The sequence below is a fragment of the Xyrauchen texanus genome, chromosome 34 (genome assembly GCF_025860055.1).
Source record: "Xyrauchen texanus isolate HMW12.3.18 chromosome 34, RBS_HiC_50CHRs, whole genome shotgun sequence".
Taxonomy (NCBI): domain Eukaryota; kingdom Metazoa; phylum Chordata; class Actinopteri; order Cypriniformes; family Catostomidae; genus Xyrauchen; species Xyrauchen texanus.
In genome coordinates this window covers 26761465-26785955 of record NC_068309.1, presented here as the reverse complement: position 1 = coordinate 26785955, position 24491 = coordinate 26761465, and the positions used below count along the sequence as shown (strand labels likewise).

At 45.3% G+C, this 24491-nt stretch overlaps 1 protein-coding gene across 1 annotated transcript in view; it reads right to left on the bottom strand.

The window, feature by feature from the left end:
* Positions 1-24491, bottom strand: part of LOC127627949 (multidrug and toxin extrusion protein 1-like) — a 40452-nt gene that overhangs the window by 7808 nt on the left and 8153 nt on the right. The window contains exons 5-8 of the mRNA XM_052104574.1: positions 24283-24325; positions 15444-15488; positions 4446-4543; positions 4242-4339 (exon numbers count right to left, since the gene is read on the bottom strand). Coding sequence (XP_051960534.1) covers positions 4242-4339; positions 4446-4543; positions 15444-15488; positions 24283-24325 — 284 coding nt within the window. The remainder of the gene's footprint in view (positions 1-4241; positions 4340-4445; positions 4544-15443; positions 15489-24282; positions 24326-24491) is intronic.

The window sequence follows — 24491 nt, the reverse complement described above, 5'->3', positions numbered from 1 at the left end:
ATCGGATGTGACTATTTATTGTTATGAACAGATTCTTGAAAAGGGTTATGTAGGTAATTTAATGTGGGTACAATTTGAAGATTTAGTTTATTTTCTTTTGGAACATGAAAATGGAAGTCTTAAATCATTGTAAACAGTATAATCAAGATTTACTGGGCTTTAATCTGTTTTTATATTGATCTATGCAAATTTCTTTTCATTTTTGTAATTTACTTTGCTTCTCATACAACCAGAATAACGTTGTTATTAGGGCTGTCAACAGATTCAAATTTTTGATCAAATTAATTACATGGTGTCCCGATTAATTAATCGCGATTAATCGCATATACAAATATTTGCTGAGAAAGCCCCTCATATAATGTCTAGGTTATGGATGTAACCTCCGTTCCCTGATGGAGGGAACTGTCAGAGAAGTGACACTATGGGTCTCTCTTGAGCGCCGAATATGCCTCTGATCAATGAAAAAAGGCCAATGAGAAGTTGGCAGATAGTATTTTCATACCCCACCCCTGGACATACAGGTATTCAGGATTTTTCTGAGGAGCCGGAAATGGTCCGGCCACTACAGTGGCTAGGCTCAGCGACGTGGCCGGGAGGACACAACTTCTCGTTCCCTCCATCAAGGAAAGGAGGTTACATCCATAACCTAGATGTTCCCCGTCTGTCGCTCTCTCGACATTGTGTCGGAAAAGCGACACTAGGGGTCCAATTTAAATCACACCATGCGCTGAGCAATGCACGTGTTCTTCTGACACAGGGGCGGGCAGGTATTTTACGTACACAGGCGACCAGCTGTGTCAGACTGCACGTACCCTTCCCCAATGCCCCAAAAAAGTCGTTGGAATCCTTCTGGTTACCCTAGACAGGGGAACAAGACGACACTTGCCAACCTGGGAACGGGCCGAGCCTGGCTGGGCCTCTTTCTCTATGTTTCTCTCATAGAGCAATAAGCGGCCGGGGCCCTTACATGCATCGAGGGAAGGGGGTCTTACCCAGTTTCCTATTCTTTCAGGGGGAAAAGAATATTTGAAATTTTCTTGTTTATCAGGTGTTGTTTTCTCTAAAGATAACCAATAAGCATTAGCATAAAATGTATGTGTGACTTGTTTTGTGATATTAGTTTGTAGTAAATATACACTTTGATTTGATTAAATGGTTTTATAGAGTGTAGCAAAGATGAGCTACAGATTGAGGAGCAGCAGCAGCTGTGCCAGAATCAGGCATGGAAACTGGTAACAATTAATCAGTCACTTTACTTTAAAGTTAAAAGTGAAACATTGTTTATCCCAATGATCCTAAAGAAAGGATTTTGACAGATGAACATGGATCATTATATACAGTTCGATTCAATGGTGTGTCAATGAACTTAGACTAAAGTCATTCATGTATTGCTTTAATTTAGGATCTTATACATCATTTTGACTATATATGTCAAAAAATATAAATGATTTATATTAAATAGTTTTTTACCTCACTTTACTCACTATAATATAACTCTTTTGTGATGACTTTATTGTAATGTACATGAAAATTCAAGAATCATGATAGATCTTAGGGCAATCCCACTGATCTGCTCTTCCCAATACATTTTCTTCAATGGTACTGGTCTACAATTTGAAATATGTAGCACTTGATGAATTAGTTGTTTGAAGCTGATTTGCAATAAGTTATGTGCTGTATCTGTTCTTTTGCATCACAGATGATTCAGGGAGGAGAGAGGATGTTGAGGATAGTACTAGAGTGGAAGATTTAGGAACTGTAGAAACAGGCCCAGCCAGAGCAAAACTCAAAGAATACCCTCTCACCAGCTTTGGACTACAGAGAGGTGGTTGCTAGTGTGAAAATAAAATTGTCTGGGCTAAGCCCCGGATGTCCTTCAATGCTGGAAACGCCTCTGGAGGTAAGGTGGTGAATACATCACATGGGTTTTTTAGGTGACATGTGGAAGCGACTGCAATGCTGTCATGGCTATGCTCTCACACTGATAAAACGCTGCCTGCATGTAATCGCAGCCCAGGCACGCAAGGCAGCTTTTATGACCGTCAGAGGATGGGAGAAATCAACCGCATCCAGAAACTACACAGAGGCGGAAACACGTCTTTAAAAAGACGCGTCCTGAAAAGGACGTTCAACGGCAGCTGTGTATTTGCTCTTTTAGAGAAAATAACTCTTTTAACTGTGCTGTCGAGGGATTGCTATGTTATCTGCCTTATGGAAACCTGGATGTCTGTGGAGATTCCAGACTCGGTCACCGAACCTGCCCGCGGGATTCTCTGAGCACCGAATGGACAGAGCGAAAGACCTCTCAGGTAAAAGCAGAGGCAGTGGTGTATGTTTTATGATCAACAAATCATGGTGTGATCAGAGGAATGTACATTTTATCAAGTCTTTTTGCTCTCCTGATCTGGAATTTCTCATGCTTCTGTGTCGACCATTCTGGCTACCGAGGGAATTCACAGTGGACATTATCACTGCTGTGTACATCCCCCCACAAGCCGACACAGACCGGGCACTCAAGGAACTGTATGGGAGTATAAGTGAGCAGGAAACCACGCACCCTGAGGCCACGTTTATTGTTACCAGGGACTTTAAAACTAAAGCCAAGGCCAATTTTAAAACAATAGCACCAAAATACCACCAACACATCAGCTTCAACACACGAGGGGACCGGGTTTGGACCAATCAGACTCTACGCTAAAAGAGTGTTTTGATCACGCGGGCTGGAAGATGATCTGGTCTGCCTCTAATGACGACATCGATGTTTACGCTGATAGCGTAACGTGTTTCATCAGGAAGTGCCTAGAAGATGTGTTCCGGATACGGATCTACCCCAACCAGAAACCATGGGTTAACAGCGATGTTCACATGGCACTTAATGCGCAGACCTCCGCTTTTAATTTCGGGAACGCGGAGGAGCATAAACAAGCCAGTTATGCCCTCCGTAACACTATCAGAGCAACCAAACACCAGTACAGGCACAAAATTGAAGGACAGTTCAACACCACCGACTCTAGAAGTATGTGGCAGGGAATTAACATCATCACGGACTACAAAGGGAATAAAAACTCCACCGTGAACACCGCTGCCTCTCTCCTGGATGAGCTTAATACATTTTATGCTAGTTTCACCGACGGGTGAACATCCATAAAGCAGAGGGTACAGACTGCATTCCGGGCCGTGTCACAAGAGCGTGCGCGAACCGACTGCTTGGTGTTTTTACGGACATTTTCAACCCGTCCCTCTTCCTGTCTTTAGTCTCCACATGCTTCAAAATGTCCACCATTGTGCCTGTACAAAAGCGATCAAAAATCACTTGTTTAAATGACTGGTGTCCTGTTGCTCTGACCCCCATCATCAGCAAATGCTTTGAGTGGCTAATCAGAGATCACATCTTCTCTGTGCTGCCCACCTCTCTGGACCCATTGCAGTTTGCCTACTGCAACAACCACTCCACTGATGATGCCATTGCATCTACAATACACAACGTCAGTAAGACCAAGGAGCTTGTAGTGGACTTTAGGAGGAAAGACAGAGAACACAGCCCCATCACCATTAATGGAGCACCGGTGGAGAGATTCAGCAGCTTCAAGTTCCTCTGTGTCCACATCACTGAGGAACTCACATGGTACGTCCACACTGAGGCCGTTTTGAAGAAGGCTCACCAGTGCCTCTTCTTCCTGAGACGGCTGAGGAAGTTTGGAATGAACCACCACATCCTCACACGGTTCTACACTAGCACTGTATATATATATATATATATATATATATATATATATATATATATATATATATATTTTTTATATATATATATATATATATATATATATATATATATATATATATATATATATATATATATATATATATACTTTTTATTTTTTATTTTTATTGTATGTGCACTCTATATTGTGTGTATTGTTTACTGTACATTGTATATTGTAGATTGTGTTGTGTAATTATGTTGTTTATTGTAATTGGTATATGTCTCGTCATGACTGCTATGTTGTTCGGAACTGCACACAAGATTTTCACCTACTGTTGCACTTGTGTATATGGTCGTGTGACAATAAAAGTGATTTGATTTGATTATTCTTCTTGTACATCACTATGCAAAGTGAAGCAGTGCCTGCTAAATAGCAAAAACAGTGCAAAAACAGAATACATACAATGAGGACTTTACTTGACAAGTGAATAAGGGGAAACTAGTTCTGTGGACCTTTACTTGAACTAAAGAGACTCACCATCCCAAGTGGCTTTATGTAGGCCCCTCCAGCGGATGTAGACATAGAGAAAAACAGCCAATGAATATTGAGAAATGGTGTTTGCTGCAGCAGATCCTCTGTGAACATGGCACATTAAGATAATGAACAAATGAGAGGTGAAAAGACAACAACCCATGGTCTCTGAATATGAGATTAACAGAATCTACAGAAACAGCTTCTTACGCAACACCAAAATCAAGCAGATGAAGGAAGATGTAGTTTATTAAAGCGTTGAGGACATTCCCACCTGCTCCTGTGATGACCTGAGGCCAAATAATACCCTAAACAAACATGCAAAGAAAAACAGACCTTCAATATTAAATAAATATCTAAGGATAATGTACAGTCAGCCGGTCATTATCACACAACAAACCCAGACAGAAGAGGTTAATTATGTTAGAATGAAAGAAAAAAAGAACTGGCTTTAGAAATTGTAAAATTCCACCGCCGATTTGGATTGGAATTATGTTGGTGTTAATTTCACAGAAATGACCATCTGACTGCAATTAATAAATAAATAAATGGACATGAAACACTGATTTGAGTAGAAATTATTGTATAAGCATACTTGTAGAGATCACAAAGTGAAACAAGAAGTAAGAAAGATGACTCATAATACAGCTGTTTTGGAGACATGGGTTCCCTCTGTATTTTCATATGAATTTTTATAATGGTAGTTTTATGAGTAAATTAAAGTCTTTGGTAAACATTACTTTAAGATACTTGGACATTTTATTCTATAACATAAATTAAAAGCAGGACCCATGTTAAGAGCGCTATCACCAGGGGCGTATATTCCGAGTGGATGGGGGGAGGTAACCCCCCAAATAATCATAAAACACAAATACAACCTCCCCCTTATTTATACCATGATCAATGGAAACATGTAAATGCTTCACGCTGCAACACCCTAATGTTGAAGCCAAATCTTTGCCCTTGACTAGCGCTAAGTGCAGAGTTATGTCTAGGCCCAAGTGGGTTTGGTTAATTTACGCCAAATTACATTGCAAATTGACTGGATCATGTTAAATTCATGTTAGGTTCTTCTCTGGTTATTCTATTCCTATTATACAGTCCATTCCCTGTCAAGCACCAGTGATATAAACAAAGACCACACATTCATAAGAAGTTGGCAGTGTTAATGAACTGTATGCAGTGAACTAGAAGAATAGAATTATGGTTCCCCTTCTGTCACTCTCTCCACGTTGTGTCAGAGAAGCAACACTAGGGGTCTCTCTTGAGCGCCAAAATATGCCTCTGACTTATGAAAAAAGGCCAATGAGACAGTATTTGCATACCCCGCCCCCGGACATACAGGTATTTAAGCGGGCAAATACGGGAGTTCATTCAGAAAATTTCTTCGGAGCCGATGGTCGTGTATGCAGTCTGCTGCGAGTCACACACAAATTCCTGTTATTCCTCTGATGCTCTGCATGCTTTTGGATTCTCCTTCCTTGCACGGCTGTGCATTGTTGCCCCTGGGCCGACAGCAGACAACTCGAAAGAGTTCCATATAAAAGAGTGAAAAGAGAGCAAAACACAGCGGCATTGAACGTCCTTTTCAGGATGCGTCTGTTTCAAGATGCCTTTCTGCCCCTGTGTTGTTCCTGGATGTGGTAGAGTGCTCTCCACTTCAGACGGCCACAGGCGTTGTCTTGTGTGTCTGGGCAGCGATCACACCGAGGCTGCGTTTGTGGATGGTTCATGCTCTCACTGTGAGAACATGAACATGACAACGTTGCGGTCGCGGCTTGCTTTCAACAGAAAGCAAGCCACTCCAGCCGCCCCCGCATTGCTCCTTCTTCCCACGGGATTGAGGATGATGCGGCTGGCGCTGGAAGCGATCTGGGGATGGCAGCGGGTGCAGCTCCGCTGGGTATGCCCCCCCCCGGACCACCCGCCCCCCCGGCATGCTCGTTGACTCCCGTCCGTGCTCGAGGAAACAGCGGCTCGCCTCACAGCCAGTCTGCCTATCCTCTCGAGCTCGAAGCAGATGAGCTCGCCGCTGCATTGGAGAGCGCAGCATCTGACGCTGAGGACTCCCCTGGGCTGCCGCTTTCGGGCCAGCACGCCCAGGCTGAGGCTGACGCGCAGATGACTGACATGCTTTCCTGGGCCGCCGCTAGTGTGGGGTTGGATTGGAACCCTCCATCCTCCATACAGCCATCAAGGCTGGATGACTGGTTACTGGGGTCTGGGTGCCGCTCACAGCCTCGCTTCCGTTTTTCCCGGAAGTGCACGATGAGCTGACGTCATCGTGGAGAGCACCCCTCTCCACTCGTCACAGCGCACTCGCTCATCCGCTCTCGCTACCCTCGACGGCGGAGCGCGCCACGGATACACGGCAATTCCCCAGGTGGATAGGGCAGTTGCGCTACACCTATGCCACGGAAACCCTACCACCTGGCAGGGCCGCCCTGTACTCCTGCAATTCCACCAGAAACATGCTCAAGGGATGGCCCTAATCACGACATGCTGCCGGAAATGCGCTCAGTGACCGACCACACCCTAAGAGCTATGAAGATCACAGCGCAGTCACTCGGGCAGGCAATGGCCACACTCGTGGTCCAGGAACGTCATCTGTGGTTGAACTTGGTCGAGATGCGTGAAGCCGACAAGACTCGCTTCATCAACGCTCCTGTCTCCCAGTCCGGCCTCTTCGGCGACACACCCCCTGTCTCACGGACCCCCTTGAGGACCCGAAGGCTCCCAGGCGCTCCTGAGACATCCGACCCAGATTCCAAGGTGTTAGCTCCGGAGGTGGTAAGACCACTCAGTCCCCCGGTGGAGGGCCGGGAGGAGAATCTTGTGTTTTTTCATTTGCCCACATTCTCAATAAACGTCTCTGGGTCACCTGGCCTGCAATTGCCATTCTCACGGCACTTTGCTTCCAGATCTCAACAGTCCCGGCTCCCTGAACGCGGTACCTCCGCCCTCAGCCCCACGACTGTTCCCCAGCCGGCAGGTTCAGACGAGTCTAGAGGATGTCAACATTGGACCTCCTCCTTAGTCATGAACCCGCCCCCTGCCGGGCATGCAGAGCAAGGTTATTGCTTCGAGTTTGTTCTCAGCACCAAAGCCTCAGGACGCACCCCTGCCTCCCGACGCCACACTACCTGCTCCGCCCCGCTGCGAAGCCCCGCCAGGTACGTCCAAAATACTCGTCCCCTTGGTGCCCCTAGCACGGAGTTTAGAGGCATGGCTTTCACTGCCCAACCCGTCACGCTGGCTGTACCGGACCATTCGACTCGCCCCCCCCTTCACGGGCATCCGTTTTCCGCATTACACGGCAAACATGCCAATTCCCTGCGCACGGAAATCGCCTCTCTTTTACTCAAAGATGCGATAGAGCCTGTCCCTCCAACCGAAATGAAGAAGGGATTCTACAGCCCTTACTTCACTGTACCCAAGGAACTCCCGTTCAAAATGCTCACGCAGAAACAGATTCTGACTTGCGTCCGACATCTAGATTGGTTCACAGCAGTAGACCTGAAGGACACGTACTTTCACTTCTCGATTCTGCCGCGACATCAACCCTTCCTATTGTTTGCGTTCGACGGCCAGTCGTATCAGTACAAAGTCCTCCCCTTCGGCCTGTCTCTGTCCCCTCGCGTCTTCATGAAAGTCGCAGAGGCAGCCCTTGCCCCACTCCGAGAAGCCGGCATCCGCATACTCAACTACCTCAACGACTGGCTCATCCTGGCCCACTGGCAAGGGTTACTATGCGCGCACCTCAGCCTTTTGGGACTTCAGGTCAAATGGGAAAAGAGCAAGCTCGCCCCGGTTCAGAGCATCTCTTTTCTCGGCATGGAGTTAGACTCAGTCTCAATGTCAGCACTTCTCTCCAACGATCGTGCACAGTTGGTTCTAAAAGGCCTCGCTTCCTTCAAGCCAGGCACTATGGTCCCTTTAAAATGTTTCCAAAGGCTCCTGGGCTATATGGCATCCTCTGCGGCGGTCGCGCTGCTAGGGTTGATGCATATGAGACCACTTCAGCACTGGCTTCAGACTCGAGTCCCGAGACGAGCATGGCACCGCAGCACGCACCGTGTGATGATCACTACCGCCTGCCGCCAAACACTCAAACCCTGGACAGACCTCTGCTTTCTACGGCAGGAGTACCCTTGCAGCAGGTGTCCCGACGCGTCCTGGTCACGACCGACGCCTCCAGATCGGGTTGGGGCACCGTGTGCAGCGCTGGCACATCAACTGCCTTGAGTTGATGACTGTTTTCTTTGCCCTGAGGAAGTTTCTCCCGTTAGTTCGGGACAAAAATGTCCTGGTCAGGTCAGACAGCACCGCAGTGGTGGCGTACATAAATCGCCAAGGCGGAGTATGCTCCCACCACATGTCATGACTCGCCCGCCGTCTCCTCCTTTGGAGCCAGAGACTCAAGTCGCTGCGTGCCACTCACATCCCCGGCAACCTCAATGTGATAGCAGACGTGCTGTTACGACAACGCTTGCCCAGTGGAGAGTGGAGGCTTCACCCCCAGTCGGTCCACCTGATTTGGGAACGGTTCAGCAAGGCCCAGGTAGACCTGTTTGCCTCCCGTGAAACCTCCCACTGCTTTTAAAACATCTTAGCGCAATGACCAAATTCAAAGGAAAATAGCAAATTGTGCTTTGCAGCACTTCATTACCATACAATATACCTAGAGTTTGCACGCATACACCCATAGAGAGAGCAAACACCCACCCACATCCACTTTTTGCAGGCATGAAAATTGTGCTTAGACTTAGTGCTCTCCCAAAAATTGGATAAGATGTTGTGTATGGTTGTAGCGTGTCAAACGTGAATTTTGAAACCACCATATTTTTTCAAAAAGTATGTTGTTAACAATTACTAGATAAGAAATACTATGGTTTATCATTTTGTCAGGCAAGTTCACTTGCTCACATGTTTGGCTTGGTATTTGTAGTCCTTATCTAGCAACTCGTTAGCAACAAAAACAAATTCAGGTTTGAGGTATGACTATGTGTCATTTATGTTTTAGAACAAAACGTCCAAGTATCTTCAAGTAATTTTTACCACAGACCTTATTTTGCATTGAAAAACCCCATTATAAAAACCTACTACAAACTGACATCAAAGCTTTTGAAAACAGTTGACAACACAGAATCGAGTATTCCAGAGAGCTGTGCAATAGTCTATATGCACTACCTGGCCAAAAAAAAAAAAAAAAAAAAAAAAAGTCGCTGTTGGATTTAAATGAGCAGATGTTTAAGAGTCTATGACTGGATTATTATTGCAATGATTATTATGTCTCAGCTGGCAACAATTCTTTTAACCCTGACTGATGCAGTGTGTAGCTTCTCATTTCTTAAACAACCATGTCGGAAGATATATCCTGCGTTGCGTGCTCCGACCCAATGTTGCTTTTTTTTGTTTGTTTTGTCTACAATTCTTATGTTTTTTGTCTTGGATGGTGCCTGCCTTATTGTCTACGATAGACAAACACTTTTGGACATTGGTTCTACAATAGCACACCGAAAACCAGACTTTTAATACCTCAGTTACTTTAAATACCTCAATGCCGACCACTGTTTTCAAACACGACAGAGGAGCCATTTGTCTGGGCAGCCCAGCCATGGAAACGCAGCAGGAAAATGGGAGAACGCAGCCGTTCTCGTCACATTAAGATGTTAGAGTCTCGCATCTGAACGCTAGTGAAGGTCAGTGAGAAAGAGAAGCCAGAAGATACTGTTTTGGATACGAGTAGTACAGAGAGCAACATACACACTTTGGTTCCGGCTGTAGAGCCCCCGCAGCAGGGCATTTGGGTGACGTCTCGGCGGCATAATAGCTCAGCAAAGAGACACCACTCTCCCATTCCTGTTAGGGTTTCCAATAGATTCTTCACACTCAGTGATACACCCACTGAGAATCATGCCGACGATAAACCTGATAAGCTTTCACAATTCTCGAAATTAGCAGAGTGTATCAATGAAATAACAGAAATGTCTTTCTACTCAATTCTGACAAACCAGAGGTACTAATTATTAGACCAAAAAACTCTACCAAAAAAGCCACTACAATATAATTTGACTCTCTATGGATGTCATGTTACATCATCTTCAACAGCGAAGAACTTAGATGTTATATTTGATACCAATCTGTCCTTTGAAAATCAAATTACCAATGTTTGCAGAACAGCATTCTTCCACCTAAGAAATATTACTAAATTAAGGCACATGCTCTCTGTTGCTGATTCCGAAAAACTAATTAATGCGTTCATGACCTCAAGACTATATTATTGAATTGCATTACTGGGAGGATATCCAGCAAGATCAATAAATAAACTTCAATTGGTTAAAAATGCAGCAGCCAGAGTGCTAACGAGAACCAAGAAATATGATCATATTAGCCCCATTTTATCATCGTTACATTGGCTACCTGTTAAATTTCGTATGAATTTAAAAATTCTGTTTACTACGTACAAAGCTTTGAATGGTCTAGCTCTGCAGTACTTAAGTGACCTTCTACCACGCTATATTCCAACACGTTCATTACGATCGCAAAATTCTGGCCTGTTAATAGTTCATAGAATATGAAAATCCACAAAAGGAGGAAGATCCTTTTCATATTTGGCTCCTAAACTATGGAGTAGTCTCCATAACACTGTTCAAGATGCAGACACACTCCCACAGTTTAAGTCTAGACTAAAGACTCATCTATTTAGCCAGACATACACCTAATTTATCCTCCAACCCACAATTAGGCTGCTTTAGTTGGGTCTGCCGGAACCAGAAACATTGATCATGATTTATAACTCTGCAATAAATTGAATGGCATCTATGCTAATATAATTTTATTTATTTTTTCTCTGTCTCAACCTCTGGACTCCTATACTGAGGTCACCAGAACCGGCTGGATCCAGCACCATTCCTGCTTCATGTTGGACTCCACTGCTACATGTCGCTGAATGATGATGACTAAATGCAGCCGGTGCCAGCCAAACATCACTTCAGTCTATTATGATGGACTTCAGAGGATGTACTGATGCCAACTCCAACCATAAGACATGGTATACTTCATATGCCATTATCTGAACCTTGGATTTAGGATGGACCACAAAGAACCTCACCGAAATTACCGGCCAGTTTGAACTGCGTTTCACATCCCTGATCTCTGCCTGCATTACCTCGGTGTATTGATGGACTACGATCTTGAAATGGAATCCATAGACTAACAATTGCCAACAAAAGCCTTCATCAGCCAATTAACAAGGACAATTGCATCTATGTGAACTTCTGCAGTTAATCCAGGATGGACTTCAAAGACACTGTTTAAACATCGATTAATAATTTTAAACTATGACTTTAACTATACATAAGTAATATTTACATTATATTCATGATGTTAGCCAGAGGGGAACTGGCCCCCACAGTGAGTCTGGTTTCTCCCAAGGTTATTTTTCTCCATTAATCAACATCTTATGGAGTTTTGTGTTCCTTGCCAAAGTCGCCTTCAGCTTGCTCACTGGAGTTATTAATACAATTATTATTTAATTACTTATTTTTAAACACAATTAACAATTGTATTTTATCTAATTACACAATGATGATTCATCGACATTATAGACATTATAGTTTTATCGCCTGTTAATGCCTGATCTTCTGTAAAGCGGCTTTGAAACGATGTGTGTTGTGAAAGGCGCTATACAAATAAAATGTACTTGACTTGACTCAACTCAACCCTCGCTACCCAGCACTCTACTGGCAAATGTTCAGTCTCTAGACAACAAGCTCTGTGAGCTGAGAGCACAGATCTCTTTCCAACGAGAGACAATGGACTGCTGCATTATCTGCCTTACAGAAACTTGGATGTCTGCGGAGATTCCACCGAGCGGACAGAGTGAAAGAACTCTCAGGTAAAAGCAGAAGAGGTGGTGTATGTTTTATGATCAACAAATCCTGGTGTGATCAGAGGAACGTACATTCTTCAAGTCTTTCTGCTCTCCTAATCTGGAATTTCTTATGCTTCTGTGTTGGCCAATCTGGCTACCAAGGAATTCACAGCGGTCATTATCACAGATTTGTATATCCAGCCACAAGCCAACACAGACCGGGCAATCAAGGAACTGTATGAGAGTATAAGCAAGCACTCTCAGGCCAAGTTCATTGTGACCGGGGACTTTAACAAAGCCAACTTCAAGTCAATAGCACTGAAATACTACCAACACATCAGTTTCAACACAAGGGGGGACTGAGTTTTGGACCATTGCTCACCATTTGTTAAATTGGACCACTCTTCCGTTCTCCTTCTGCCCGCTTACAAGCAGAAAATGAAACAGGAAGCATCCCGCCCTAAGACCGATCCAGTGCTGGTCGGACAAATCAGATTTTATGCTACAAGACTGTTTTTATCACAAGGACAGGGAGATGTTCCGGTCCGCCTCTGATGACGCTGTCCGCCTACGCCGGTCGGCCTACGCTGATACCGTAATGTGTTTCATCAGGAAGTGCATAGATGATGTAGTACCGACCAAAACAATATGGATCAACCCTAACCAAAATTGGATTAATAGCAATGTTCGTGCACCACTTCATGCACAGATTGGGCCTGTACCAAAGCAATCCAAAATCACTTGTTTAAATGACTGGCGTACTGTTGCTCTGACCCCCATCATCAGCAAATGCTTTGAGAGACTAATCAGAAATTACATCTGCTCTGTACCGCAACAACCACTCCACTGATGATGCCATTGCATCTACACTACACACTGCGCTCTCCCACCAGGAAAATTGGAACACATATGTGAGAATACTGTTTGTAGACTACAGCTCAGCATTCAAAACCATAGTGCCCTCCAAGCTTGATGTGAAACTCCTGGCTCTGGGCTTAAACAGCTCACTGTGCAGGTGGATCCTGGACTTCCTGTCAGGCAGATGCCAGGTGGTTAGAATGGGCAGCAACATCTCCTCACCTCTGACCCTCAACACTGGAGTCCTGCAGGGCTGTGTTCTCAGTACACTCATGTATTCCCTGTACACACATGACTGTGTGGCAACAGATAGCTCCAATGCCATCATTAAGTTTGATGATGATACAACAGTCAGATCACTGACAATGATAAAACATCCTACAGAGAGGAGATGCACACTATGACATGCTGGTGCCAGGAGCACAACATCTCCGTCAACGTCAGCAAGACCAAGGAACTTGTGGTGGACTTTAGGAGAAAAGACAGCGAACACAACCCCATCAACATCAATGGAGCACTGGTGGAGAGAGTCAGCAGCTTCAAGTTCATCTGTGTCCACATCACTGAGGAACTCACATGGTCTGTCCAGACTGAGGCTGTTGTGAAGAATGCTCACCTGCGCCTCTTCTTCCTGAGATGACTGAGGAAGTTTGGAATGAACCACCACATCCTCACATGGTTATACACAAGAAATGTAGAGAGCATCCAGACTTTTGAGTTGTGAGTAATTTTGTGTATATTAGATATGTAAATTGTGTTGTGTAAATCTGATGTTTATTGTTAATTGGTATATGTCTCATCAATGTAAGCGCAGCGTAGTTCTAGCGGGAAGACCAGCAGCTGTACATCATCACACCATTAGCTGAGTAATTCCAAGCCAATCACATGTAAGCCGTTGCTTTATAAGTCTGCTCACAATCTATCACATTACTGTTTCAGTGTGCTAACGCGGCAACCTCCACCACCCCACCATCATCAGTAGACGGTTCTGAGTACAACTTCTTCGCACCACCAGATGGGGCCTACGTCAAAGAGAGACATTACTTTTCTGTTTTACATTCATCAAATTAATGTCATCTTAAATAAAACAAATTAAAAAATCAAACTCATGGAGAAAGGAGAGAGAGAAAAAAAAAAAGAAAACGCACAGCTTTCCCTATTGCAAAGGTATTGCACAACCATGCCAGAGATATTGCGCATTTCATGTCAAATCTAGGTGTTCACATCTCTTTTCTCTCCCTTCTTCTCCAGAATGAACACAAGACCTGGCTCGTACCCAACTGGATCATCCCTTTTGGGGGTAGAATTCTACATTCTCTCTCTTTTGGGGGTAGGCTCCTCGCCCCTGCTTCCTATCTCCAGCATGATATGACGGTTCCGAGTATAACTTCTTCGGACTGACAAATGGGGCCTATGCCAAAGAGAGACATTACTTTTCTGTTTTATATTCATCAAATAAATGTCATCTTAAATTTCACTCAAGTCTACATGTCTTGCTGATAGAACTATCATGACTGCTATGTTGCTCGGAACTGCACCCAAGACTTTCACCCACTGTTGCACTTGTGTATATGGTTGAGTGACAATAAAGTGATTTGATTTGATAGCTGAAATCACTGGAATTGGGTTAAGAACTGTCCAACACATTATTAAAATCTGGAAAGATAGTGGTGAACCATCAGCTTCACGGATGAAATTGGTCAGAGATCACTAAAACGCTTGAAGTTACATCGTAACAAATCAACAGTAGTAAAAATACTTCCGTTTGCTAGAGAGCATAACAATTGGACCGTGGAGCAATGGAAAAAGGTCATGTGGTCCAGATTTACCCTATTCCAAAGCGATGGCCGCATCAGGGTAAGAAGGGAAGTGCCTGAAGCGATGCACCCATCATCCTTCGTGCCCACTGTTCAAGCCTCTGGAGGCAGTGTTATAATCTGGGGTTGCTTCAATTGGTCAAGTTTAGGCTCAGCAATGTTATGCAGCAATAAAATGAAGTCAGTTGACTACCTATATAGGTATACCGTCAATGGATTTTTTCTTCCCACGGGCATATTCCAGGACAACAATGCCAAGATTCATCAGGCTCAAACTGAGATAGAGGGGTTCAGGGTGCATGAGGAACCACTTTCACACATAAATTGACCACCACAGAGTCCTGACCTTAACACCATTGAAAGTTTTTAGGATGTGCAGAAGAAGGCTTTATGGAGTGGACTTTATGGAGTCGACTTTATATTCGACTCTTCCGTCATCAATACAAGATCTCGGCCAAAAATTAATGCAACTCTGGATGGAAATAAATGTTGTAACTTTGCATAAGTTCCCACAACCAATGCATGCTGTAATCAAAACTAAAGGCAGTCCAACAAAACATTAGATTATGCAACTTTTGTTTTGGCCAGGCAGTGTACTAACAAACAACTTAAAGCAGATAAGAAATGTAGAAACACCACATGCAATGGAGCCTTTACCTGATTTTGAAGAAACCTTCCCTGAAGCTGATACATAAAGGCAGCCTGGTGACAATAATAAAAAATATTTAAAACATAACTGTATGAACTATATTCCCTACAACTCAGAGGTGGGTAGTAACTCATTACATTTACTGCGTTACATTTAATTGAGTAACATTTTGGGGAGAATTTTACTTTTAGAGTAGGTTTAAAAGTGGGTACTTTTTACTCTCACTCAAGTAAATTTCTAATATATTTTTTTTACTTTTACTTATTTACAATGTGTGGCGTTACAGTTGTTACATTACTGTGTTTAATTTGAATTAATGTGTAGTTTATTGAGAGATTATTGAATGGGACTTTTACGAGATCGGAAGTTCACAGCTGCGCGCAATGAGACGCTCCCACTTGAGTGATGAGACTGTCACTCCACATAGTGAAAAAATTATAGTTTTGTCATGCAATGCCTTCATTTAACACAAAGACAAGCTGATATTTCAAGATTAAAGTCACAGCTCCAACTGAGGGCAGCACGCTGTGGTAAGTTTTTGGTAGAGTGTCATAGTTCTGGGGCTGGTGCAGAAACGTCACTTATTAAATTTTTAAATACTTGGACCTTATTTGTTATTCTTATTAAATAATATATGAATACAATAAATCTTCATTCTGTTTGTAATTTTGTATATATACTGTGTGTTAATATAAAGAGTAAACACAATTTAAAATGTATCTGTATGTTTTGTCTCTCTATATGTTATTTTAATCCAGTAATGATTTGTCAAAAAGTAATTTACTGCATTCAGCATAAAATAAAACATTGCAGGAGTGAAGGAAGCAGTAAGCTCCCAGCTCGTATGTGTTCCCCGTGGTGGATTGTGGGAAATTAACCGTCATCGAGTGTACTTGAAATGTACACTTGAAATTAGAGTGCATTGTGGGTAAGAATGAGTGAACAAAAGTAGGGAACAAGTGGCTCACTCAGAATTCAGACACTCTTATTTCAGTAACTCAAATAGTGCAATATATAGTGGATAGGGGATGGTTTCAGACACAGTGAGTGTTCCACGACCGGAGTTGGTGCCCTACGTAGGCTGCATTCTCTGCATTTGCTATACAGAAATAACGGTCTAAATACTTACGACACTGAAATAATTATCCAGACAGGACTTTAAAAGCTATGAAATAGCGAAAGAAGGCATTATATTTCAGCATTATATATAATGTCCTTGTGGGACATTTTCACGTTTTCCCTGTAATAATTACTAGAAATGTTTTCAAACCTCTCTCCTTATCGACAAATTCATCCAGATCTGACAAGAGCCCTTAAAGGGTTAGTTCACCCAAAAATGTGAATTCTCATTATTTACTCACCCTCATGCAACGCCAGATGTGTATGACTTTATTTCTTCGGCTGAACTTGAATGAAGATTTTTAGAAGAATTTCTCAGCTCTGTAGGTCCATACAATGCAAGTGAAAGGGTGGCACCCAGAGGATGTGAGTGGAGCGGTGTGGGAGCGGAGTGAGGAATGGAGTGGCATGATTTTGCCTGGAGCGAAGAGTGTTTTTTTTTTAATTAGAGTGTCATTGTTTTCTCTCGCTCCAAGAGCGCTCTACTAACGCTCCATCATGGGCAAAACACCTGTTAACGGACCTTAATGCAATAATTCACCACGTGTTAAGCAGTGTTAAACACTATTGGAATGAAGGAAAGATGGAGTTTCTGATATAACCAGAAAGAATGTGATAAACAAAATACTAATGTAAAATCTAGCAGCACTTGGTAATGTTCAACCTCCAGTGCAAAGGTTACTTTTGCTTTCTGTTTTGACACTCCCTATTATTGAATTAATATTGCGGTAAACTACATGCTTGTGTCTTGTCTCTTTATTCCTGCATCAACTGCCATTTATTGAAAATGAATGACAGGATGGCGAAGGAGAACACGAGGGTGGAGGTGACTGCCACGATCAAAGGTTTGTTGTGAAATCCTAAACGACATGTCTAGAAAACACGATGATAATCTATTCATATGTGGAGAGAAAATCTAAACGTCATCAATACATACATCTATATCTCTCCACTATTAAATATTTTTAATAATCATATCATCATTCGAATCTAATGCATCACAAATCTTAACTGTAGGTATTTCATGGAAATTAACTTTTAACAACGCAAAACACCAATTGAACTAATCAACATGTTAATATTGCATAGTTTGACTATCTAAATGTATTTTAGTGCCTTAGGCTAACTTATGCATTATACATTTGCAGATGAAGAAGCTCAGCAAATGCGAATAGAGGAAGATTTAAAAACGCTACCATTGCTAAAAGTGAACTCTGCATTAGATCTATACTTTTGACAGTCGTATCTAGTTTTGATAAATGTATTTATGTATTTTTTTTTTGTTCACAGAATTATAGGGCAATGTTCATTAAAAGAAGTGCAATAATAGATAATAATAGGCAATAATACTGTAATGACTGCGGGAAGCAGGAGAAGGCAGACAGGGGTTTAGGATCCAAACACAGTTTATTCGTGACAACACAAAGTAAACAAACTCAGGAACAAATGAAAAGATCCACGATGGGAAAAACACAAACTAGAAATACTGGATTTAACACAGGAGGGGTGCAGGAGTGACTGGGCAGAGAACATCCACAGTCGGCAGGGTAAACCTGAAACGACAGACAGCAGGGTAACCTCGGACGGAACAGACAGGGAACAGGGTAACCACGAGCGAACATGAATGACACGGAGTAACATAGGCATGGACATGAAACGTCACATACAATCAACGAAAGACAGGGACTAAACCAAAAACCAGGATATATATACATGAACATAGATCTAAGGGGCCAATGAACAAACAGAACACCAAACAAGATAACTAGGGAAGAAACAGAGGCAAGTGGCAAGTTAACGAGGGACATGTGAAAGCAATGACGGAAAACACGAACGCTAACAAAGAGACTATGGAGTTACATAAGGGACAAAAGTGAAAACTAAGGAATGCAAAAAGTGACGAAAATGGTAAACAAGAGGGAACAGTGAAACAAGACAGGGTAACCGTTACATAGCCCCCTCAAGGATCGGATACCAGACGATCAACAAAAACAAAAAACAGGAAGAACAAATGACCAATGACTGGGGGCACAAAGGGCAGACAGGCAGTCCAGGGGGCAACGAGGGGCAGACAGGCAGTCCTGGGGGCAACGAGGGGCAGACAGGCAGTCCTGGGGGCGACGAGGGGCAGACAGGCAGTCCACGGAGGGCACAAGGGACACGGAGACAGACCAAGGAGGGTGAGAGGGCAGATAAGCAGTCTCTGGGGGTGTGTGCTGGGAACCAGGTCGGGTGGCCTGGGGAGCTTCCACCGGGTAGGGGTGGGTTTAGGTGGACTGGGAGATGGCCGCAGAGCAGGGGCCGGTTCAGGGGGCCTGGGAGGTGGCCCCAGGACAGAGGCCGGTCCAGATGGCCCAGGAGGTGGCCAATTGGCAAGGACAGGGACCGGGTCAGGGGGCCTGGGAGGAGGCCACTGGACAGGGACTGGGTCAGGAGGCCTGGAATGCGGCCACAGGAGGGGAACAGGGTCAGGAGGCCTGGGAGGAGGCCACAGGACGGGAATAGGGTCAGGAGGCCTGGGAGGAGGCCACAGGACATGGATTAGGTCAGGGGCCCTGGGAGAAGGCCACACGAAGGGGACAGGTTTGGGTGGCCCGGGAGATGGCCACAAGGCAAAGGCCGGTTCAGGGGACCTGGGAGGTGGCCATCGGACAGGGACAGGTCCAGGAGACCTGGGAGGCAGCCTCAGGACAGGGACAGGTCCCGGAGGCGGAGCTGAGAGGGGCTCTGGAGACGAAGCTGTGGGAGGTTCTGGAAGCTCAGGAGGCGGAGCTGAGGGAGGCTCTGGAGGCTCAGGAGGCGGAGCCGAGGAAGGTGGCGCCGTAGGAGGCTCTAGAGGTGGAGCCCTGGAAGGCCCTGGAGGCGGCGCCGTAGGATGCTTTAGAGGCAGAGGCCTGGAAGGTTCTGGAGGCGGAGCCGTAGGAGGCTCGGGAGGCGGAGCCGTAGGGGGCTCCGGAGTCTCAGGAGGCAGAGCTGAGGGAGGCTCTGGAGGCTCAGGAGGCGAAGCCATAGGAGGCTCAGGAGACGGAGCTGAGGAAGGCCCAGGACACGGAGCCGAGGATGGCTCAGGAGGTGGAGCCGAGGGCGGTGGCACCGCAGGAGGCTCCAGAGGCGAAGCTCTGGGAGGCTCGGGGAGAAGGGCCGTAGGAGGCTCTAGAGGCAGATCCCTAGGAGGCTCTGGAGTCTCTGGGAGCAGAGCCGTAGGAGGCTCAGGAGGCAGAGCCGTAGGAGGCTCGGGGAGAAGAACCCTAGGAGGCTCTGGAGGGGGAGCCGTAGGAGGCTCGGGAGGCGGAGCTCTAGAAGGTTCTGGAGTCTCTGGGAACAGAGCCGTAGGAGGCTCTGGAGGCGGAGCCGTAGGAGGCTCGGGGAGAAGAGCCCTAGGAGGCTCGAGAGGTGGAGCCGTAGGAGGCTCTGCAGGCGGAGCCGAAGGAGGCTCGGGGAGAAGAGCCATAGGAGGCTCGGGAGGCGGAGCCGTGGAAGGCTCAGGAGGCTCTGGGGGCGGAGCCCTGGAAGGCTCGAGGGGCTTGAGAGGCGGAGCCCTGGGAGGCTCGAGAGACTTGAGGGGTGGAGCCCTGGAAGGCTCGAGAGGCGGAGCTCTGGAAAGCTCGGGAGGCTCAGAAGGTGGAGCTCTGGAAAGCTCGGGAAACTTGGAAGGCGGAGCTCTGGAAAGCTTGGGAAACTCGGAAGGCGGAGCTCTGGAAAGCTCGGGAAACTCGGAAGGCGGAGCTCTGGAAAGCTCGGGAAACTCGGAAGACGGAGCTCTGGAAAGCTCGAGAGGCGGAGCCCTGGGAGGCTCGAGAGGCGGGGCCCTGGTAGGCTTGAGAGGCGGGGCCCTGGTAGGCTCGAGAGGTGGAGCCCTGGAAGGCTCGAGAGACTTGAGAGTCGGAGCCCTGGGAGGCTCAAGAGGAGGGGCCCTGGAAGACTCGAGAGATCTGGGAGGTGTTGGGTCTTGGACGGTAGAGGCTACAGGCGCTGGCTCTGGGACGGCAGAGGCTACAGGCGCTGGCTCTGGGACGGCAGAGGCTACAGGCACTGGCTCTGGGACGGTAGAGGCTACAGGCGCTGGCTCTGGGACGGTAGAGGCTACAGGCGCTGGCTCACTGACCGAGGCAGGCGTGGGCTCTGGAGTCTCTGGGAGCAGAGCCGTAGGAGGCTCAGGAGGCGGAGCCGTAGGAGGCTCAGGGAGAAGAACCCTAGGAGGCTCTGGAGGCGGAGCCGTAGGAGGCTCGGGAGGCGGAGCTCTAGAAGGTTCTGGAGTCTCTGGGAACAGAGCCGTAGGAGGCTCTGGAGGTGGAGCCGTAGGAGGCTCGAGAGACTTGAGGGGTGGAGCCCTGGAACGCTCGAGAGGCGGAGCTCTGGAAAGCTCGGGAAACTCGGAAGGCGGAGCTCTGGAAAGCTCGGGAAACTCGGAAGGCGGAGCTCTGGAAAGCTCGGGAAACTCGGAAGACGGAGCTCTGGAAAGCTCGAGAGGCAGAGCCCTGGGAGGCTTGAGAGGCGGGGCCCTGGTAGGCTTGAGAGGCGGAGCCCTGGAAGGCTTGAGAGACTTGAGAGTCGGAGCCCTGGGAGGCTCAAGAGGAGGGGCCCTGGAAGACTCGAGAGATTTGGGAGGTGTTGGGTCTTGGACAGTAGAGGCTACAGGCGCTGGCTCTGGGACGGCAGAGGCTACAGGCGCTGGCTCTGGGACGGCAGAGGCTACAGGCGCTGGCTCTGGGACGGTAGAGGCTACAGGCGCTGGCTCGCTGACCGAGGCAGGCGTGGGCTCTGGCTCGCTGACCGTGGCAGGCGTGGGCTCTGGCTCGCGGACCGTGGCAGGCGTGGGCTGGGAGGCGGAAGCCTTCCTTCTCCTCCTCCTTCGGGCGGACGAAGTTGGCCGTGCTGGCTCGTTGATGGCAACAGGCGTGGGGGTTTCCTCACTGACCGGAGGGGCTGGCGAGCCGCATACCAGCAGCGTCTCCGCCATGAAATCACGGAGCGTCCAGCCGCGTGTCGCCGGTGGCAATCGCTCCCTGAGCGAAACGGACAGGCCATTCTTAAAAAATACCACCAGGGAAGAGTCAGGGAAGTCGGTGGCACACGCTAGGATCGGGAAGTCGGTGGCACACCCTAGGATCAGGAAGTCCCTAACGTGATCCTCCACCGGGCGGCTTCCTTGCTTCAGGTCCAGGAGGCGGCAGCTTGCCCGGAGAACCGCTGGATCCATTGTTTGGTCTTTCGTTCTGTAATGACTGCGGGAAGCAGGAGAAGGCAGACAGGGGTTTAGGATCCAAACGCAGTTTATTCGTGATAACACAAAGTAAACAAACTCAGGAACAAATGAAAAGATCCACGATGGGAAAAACACAAACTAGAAATACTGGATTTAACACAGGAGGGGTGCAGGAGTGACTGGGCAGAGAACATCCACAGTGGGCAGGGTAAACCTGAAACGACAGACAGCAGGGTAACCTCGGACGGAACAGTCAGGGAACAGGGTAACCACGAGCGAACAATGAATGACACGGAGTAACATAGGCACGGACATGAAACGTCACATACAATCAACGAAAGACAGGGACTAAACCAAAAACCAGGATATATATACATGAACATAGAAATAAGGGGCCAATGAACAAACAGAACACCAAACAAGATAACGAGGGACGAAACAGAGGCAAGTGGCAAGTTAACGAGGGACAGGTGAAAGCAATGACGGAAAACACGAACGCTAACAAAGAGACTATGGCGTTACATAAGGGACAAAAGTGAAAACTAAGGAATGCAAAAAGTGACGAAAATGGTAAACAAGAGGGAACAGTGAAACAAGACAGGGTAACCGTTACAAATACATAGACCTAATAAAACTAATTATTAATTTAATTTAATGTTTTGTTTTTGTTCTGGTAATTTATATATATATATTTTCATTTGGTAATTGATATTTTTAATTTAATGTTTTGTTTTTTTTTTTGGTTTGTTTTTTTTTTGCATCTAGCAATTAATTTAATTGATCAAACCCAGAGAATGCTGCCGATATGTTTCAAAAGTAAGCTCTAAAAATTATTTAATTTAATCTTGGGCTAGTGTTCTAATAAAGCACATTGTAGATTTTCTTCTAGTATTGTGAATTTATTTTTTCTGCATGGAAGGTTGTGATATAAAAAGCATACTGAAATAAATCTACAGTCGAGAGGTAGTTAGGCACTCATTTTGCATTGTGAACAGGAAGCGGGATTTCTCTAATCCAGGAGTGTGGAGTGAGCGAGGAGCGGGAAATGGACAGCCTGGAGTGGAGCTGGAGCGCAGTGATTAAAGAATGCTTTGAGTGCGGAGGGGAAATTGTTGCCGCTCCACTCCACTCACATACTCTGGTGGCAACATTTTAAAGCTAAACAAACAAACACAAGTCAGCATAAAAATAATCCATATGACTCCAGTGTTTAAATCAGTATCTTCAGAAGCGTTGTGATAGGTGTGGATGAGAAACAGAGAAACAGATCACTTTCACATTCTTCTTCTGTTTTTGGTGATTCACATTGTTTTCTGCATATCTCCCCTGCTGTCTAGCAAAAAATGGTAAATAGTCTGCACTTATATAGCGCTTTCTTTTAACCTTAGAGGTTACCAAAGCGCTTTACACTGTGTCCCAATCACCCATTCACACACACATACACACTCATACTGCCATTCAAGGCGCTAGGAACTTGGGGTTCAATGTCTTGCCCAAGGACACTTCGGACACGACCCGCTCTACCACCTCAGACACAGCCGCCCCGTAAAAGACAAATATCGATCTGTTTCTCACCCACACCTATCATATTACTTCCGAAGACATGGATTAAACCACTTGAGTCTTATGGATTACTTTTATACTGCCTTTATGTGCTTTTTGGAGTATTACAATTTTGGCCTACAGAGCTAAAATATTCTTCTAAAAATCTTTGTTTGTGTTCTGCAGAAGAAAGAAAGTCAAACACATCTGGGATGGTATGAGGGTGAGTAAATGATGAGAGAATTTTCATTTTTTCTTTTTAAAGTGATAGCTCAGCCATAATTTAATATTCTGTCATCATTTCTCTACCCTCGTGTTGTTCCAAACCAGTGTGACACTTTGTATTATGTGGAACACAAAATATGTTACACAGAATGTTAGGGACTGACATTCTCAGTCACCATTCACTTTCAAAATATATATATATATTATTTAAAAAAATCACTGAAAGTAAATAGTGACAAACATTCTGTCTAATATCTCATTGTTTTGTATGGAATAAAGAAACTCATACGGGTTTGGAACAACATGATTGTGAATGATGACAGAATTTTCATTAATAATAATAATAATAATTCTGTAGTACAAGTTCAATGTGTATTATGTAATGGAATATAGGGGAGTTAACGTCCATAATGTCATTTGTGAAAGTAACAAGTTATTCACTACTTGAGTACTCTTTCTTACTCTTACTCAAGTAATTATTTATGTTAGTACTTATACTTATACTTGAGTAATTATGTTTTTGAAGTAATTGTACTTTTACTTGAGTACAGTTTTTGGCTACTCTACCCACCTCTGCCTAGAACATAACCATACTACCCACCAAAAAAAGATTCAAATTGTCAATAAAAGGTGTACATTTGACAGAAGCAGTCAGATTGTTTTTAAGTTAATTGCAGATGCATCAGTCAGCGTGTTTTGAAAATCTGGTGTGAACAATGGTGTGGGGGAATTTTTGTTTTTATGTGTTCACTCACAGGCAGTGCAGGCATGAATATTTTTACATACAGTTGTGTAAGACTGTTGGGAGAGAGAGAGAGACAATTACATACAGAACATTTTCAGCTGACATATACAATAAGTCTTTGTGATTATCACAGGTCCAAATGTCATTATGTTTAAACCAATGAATATTGAACATATCACAAATCATACTCAACACTGATGTGAAACTTCCAATAAATAT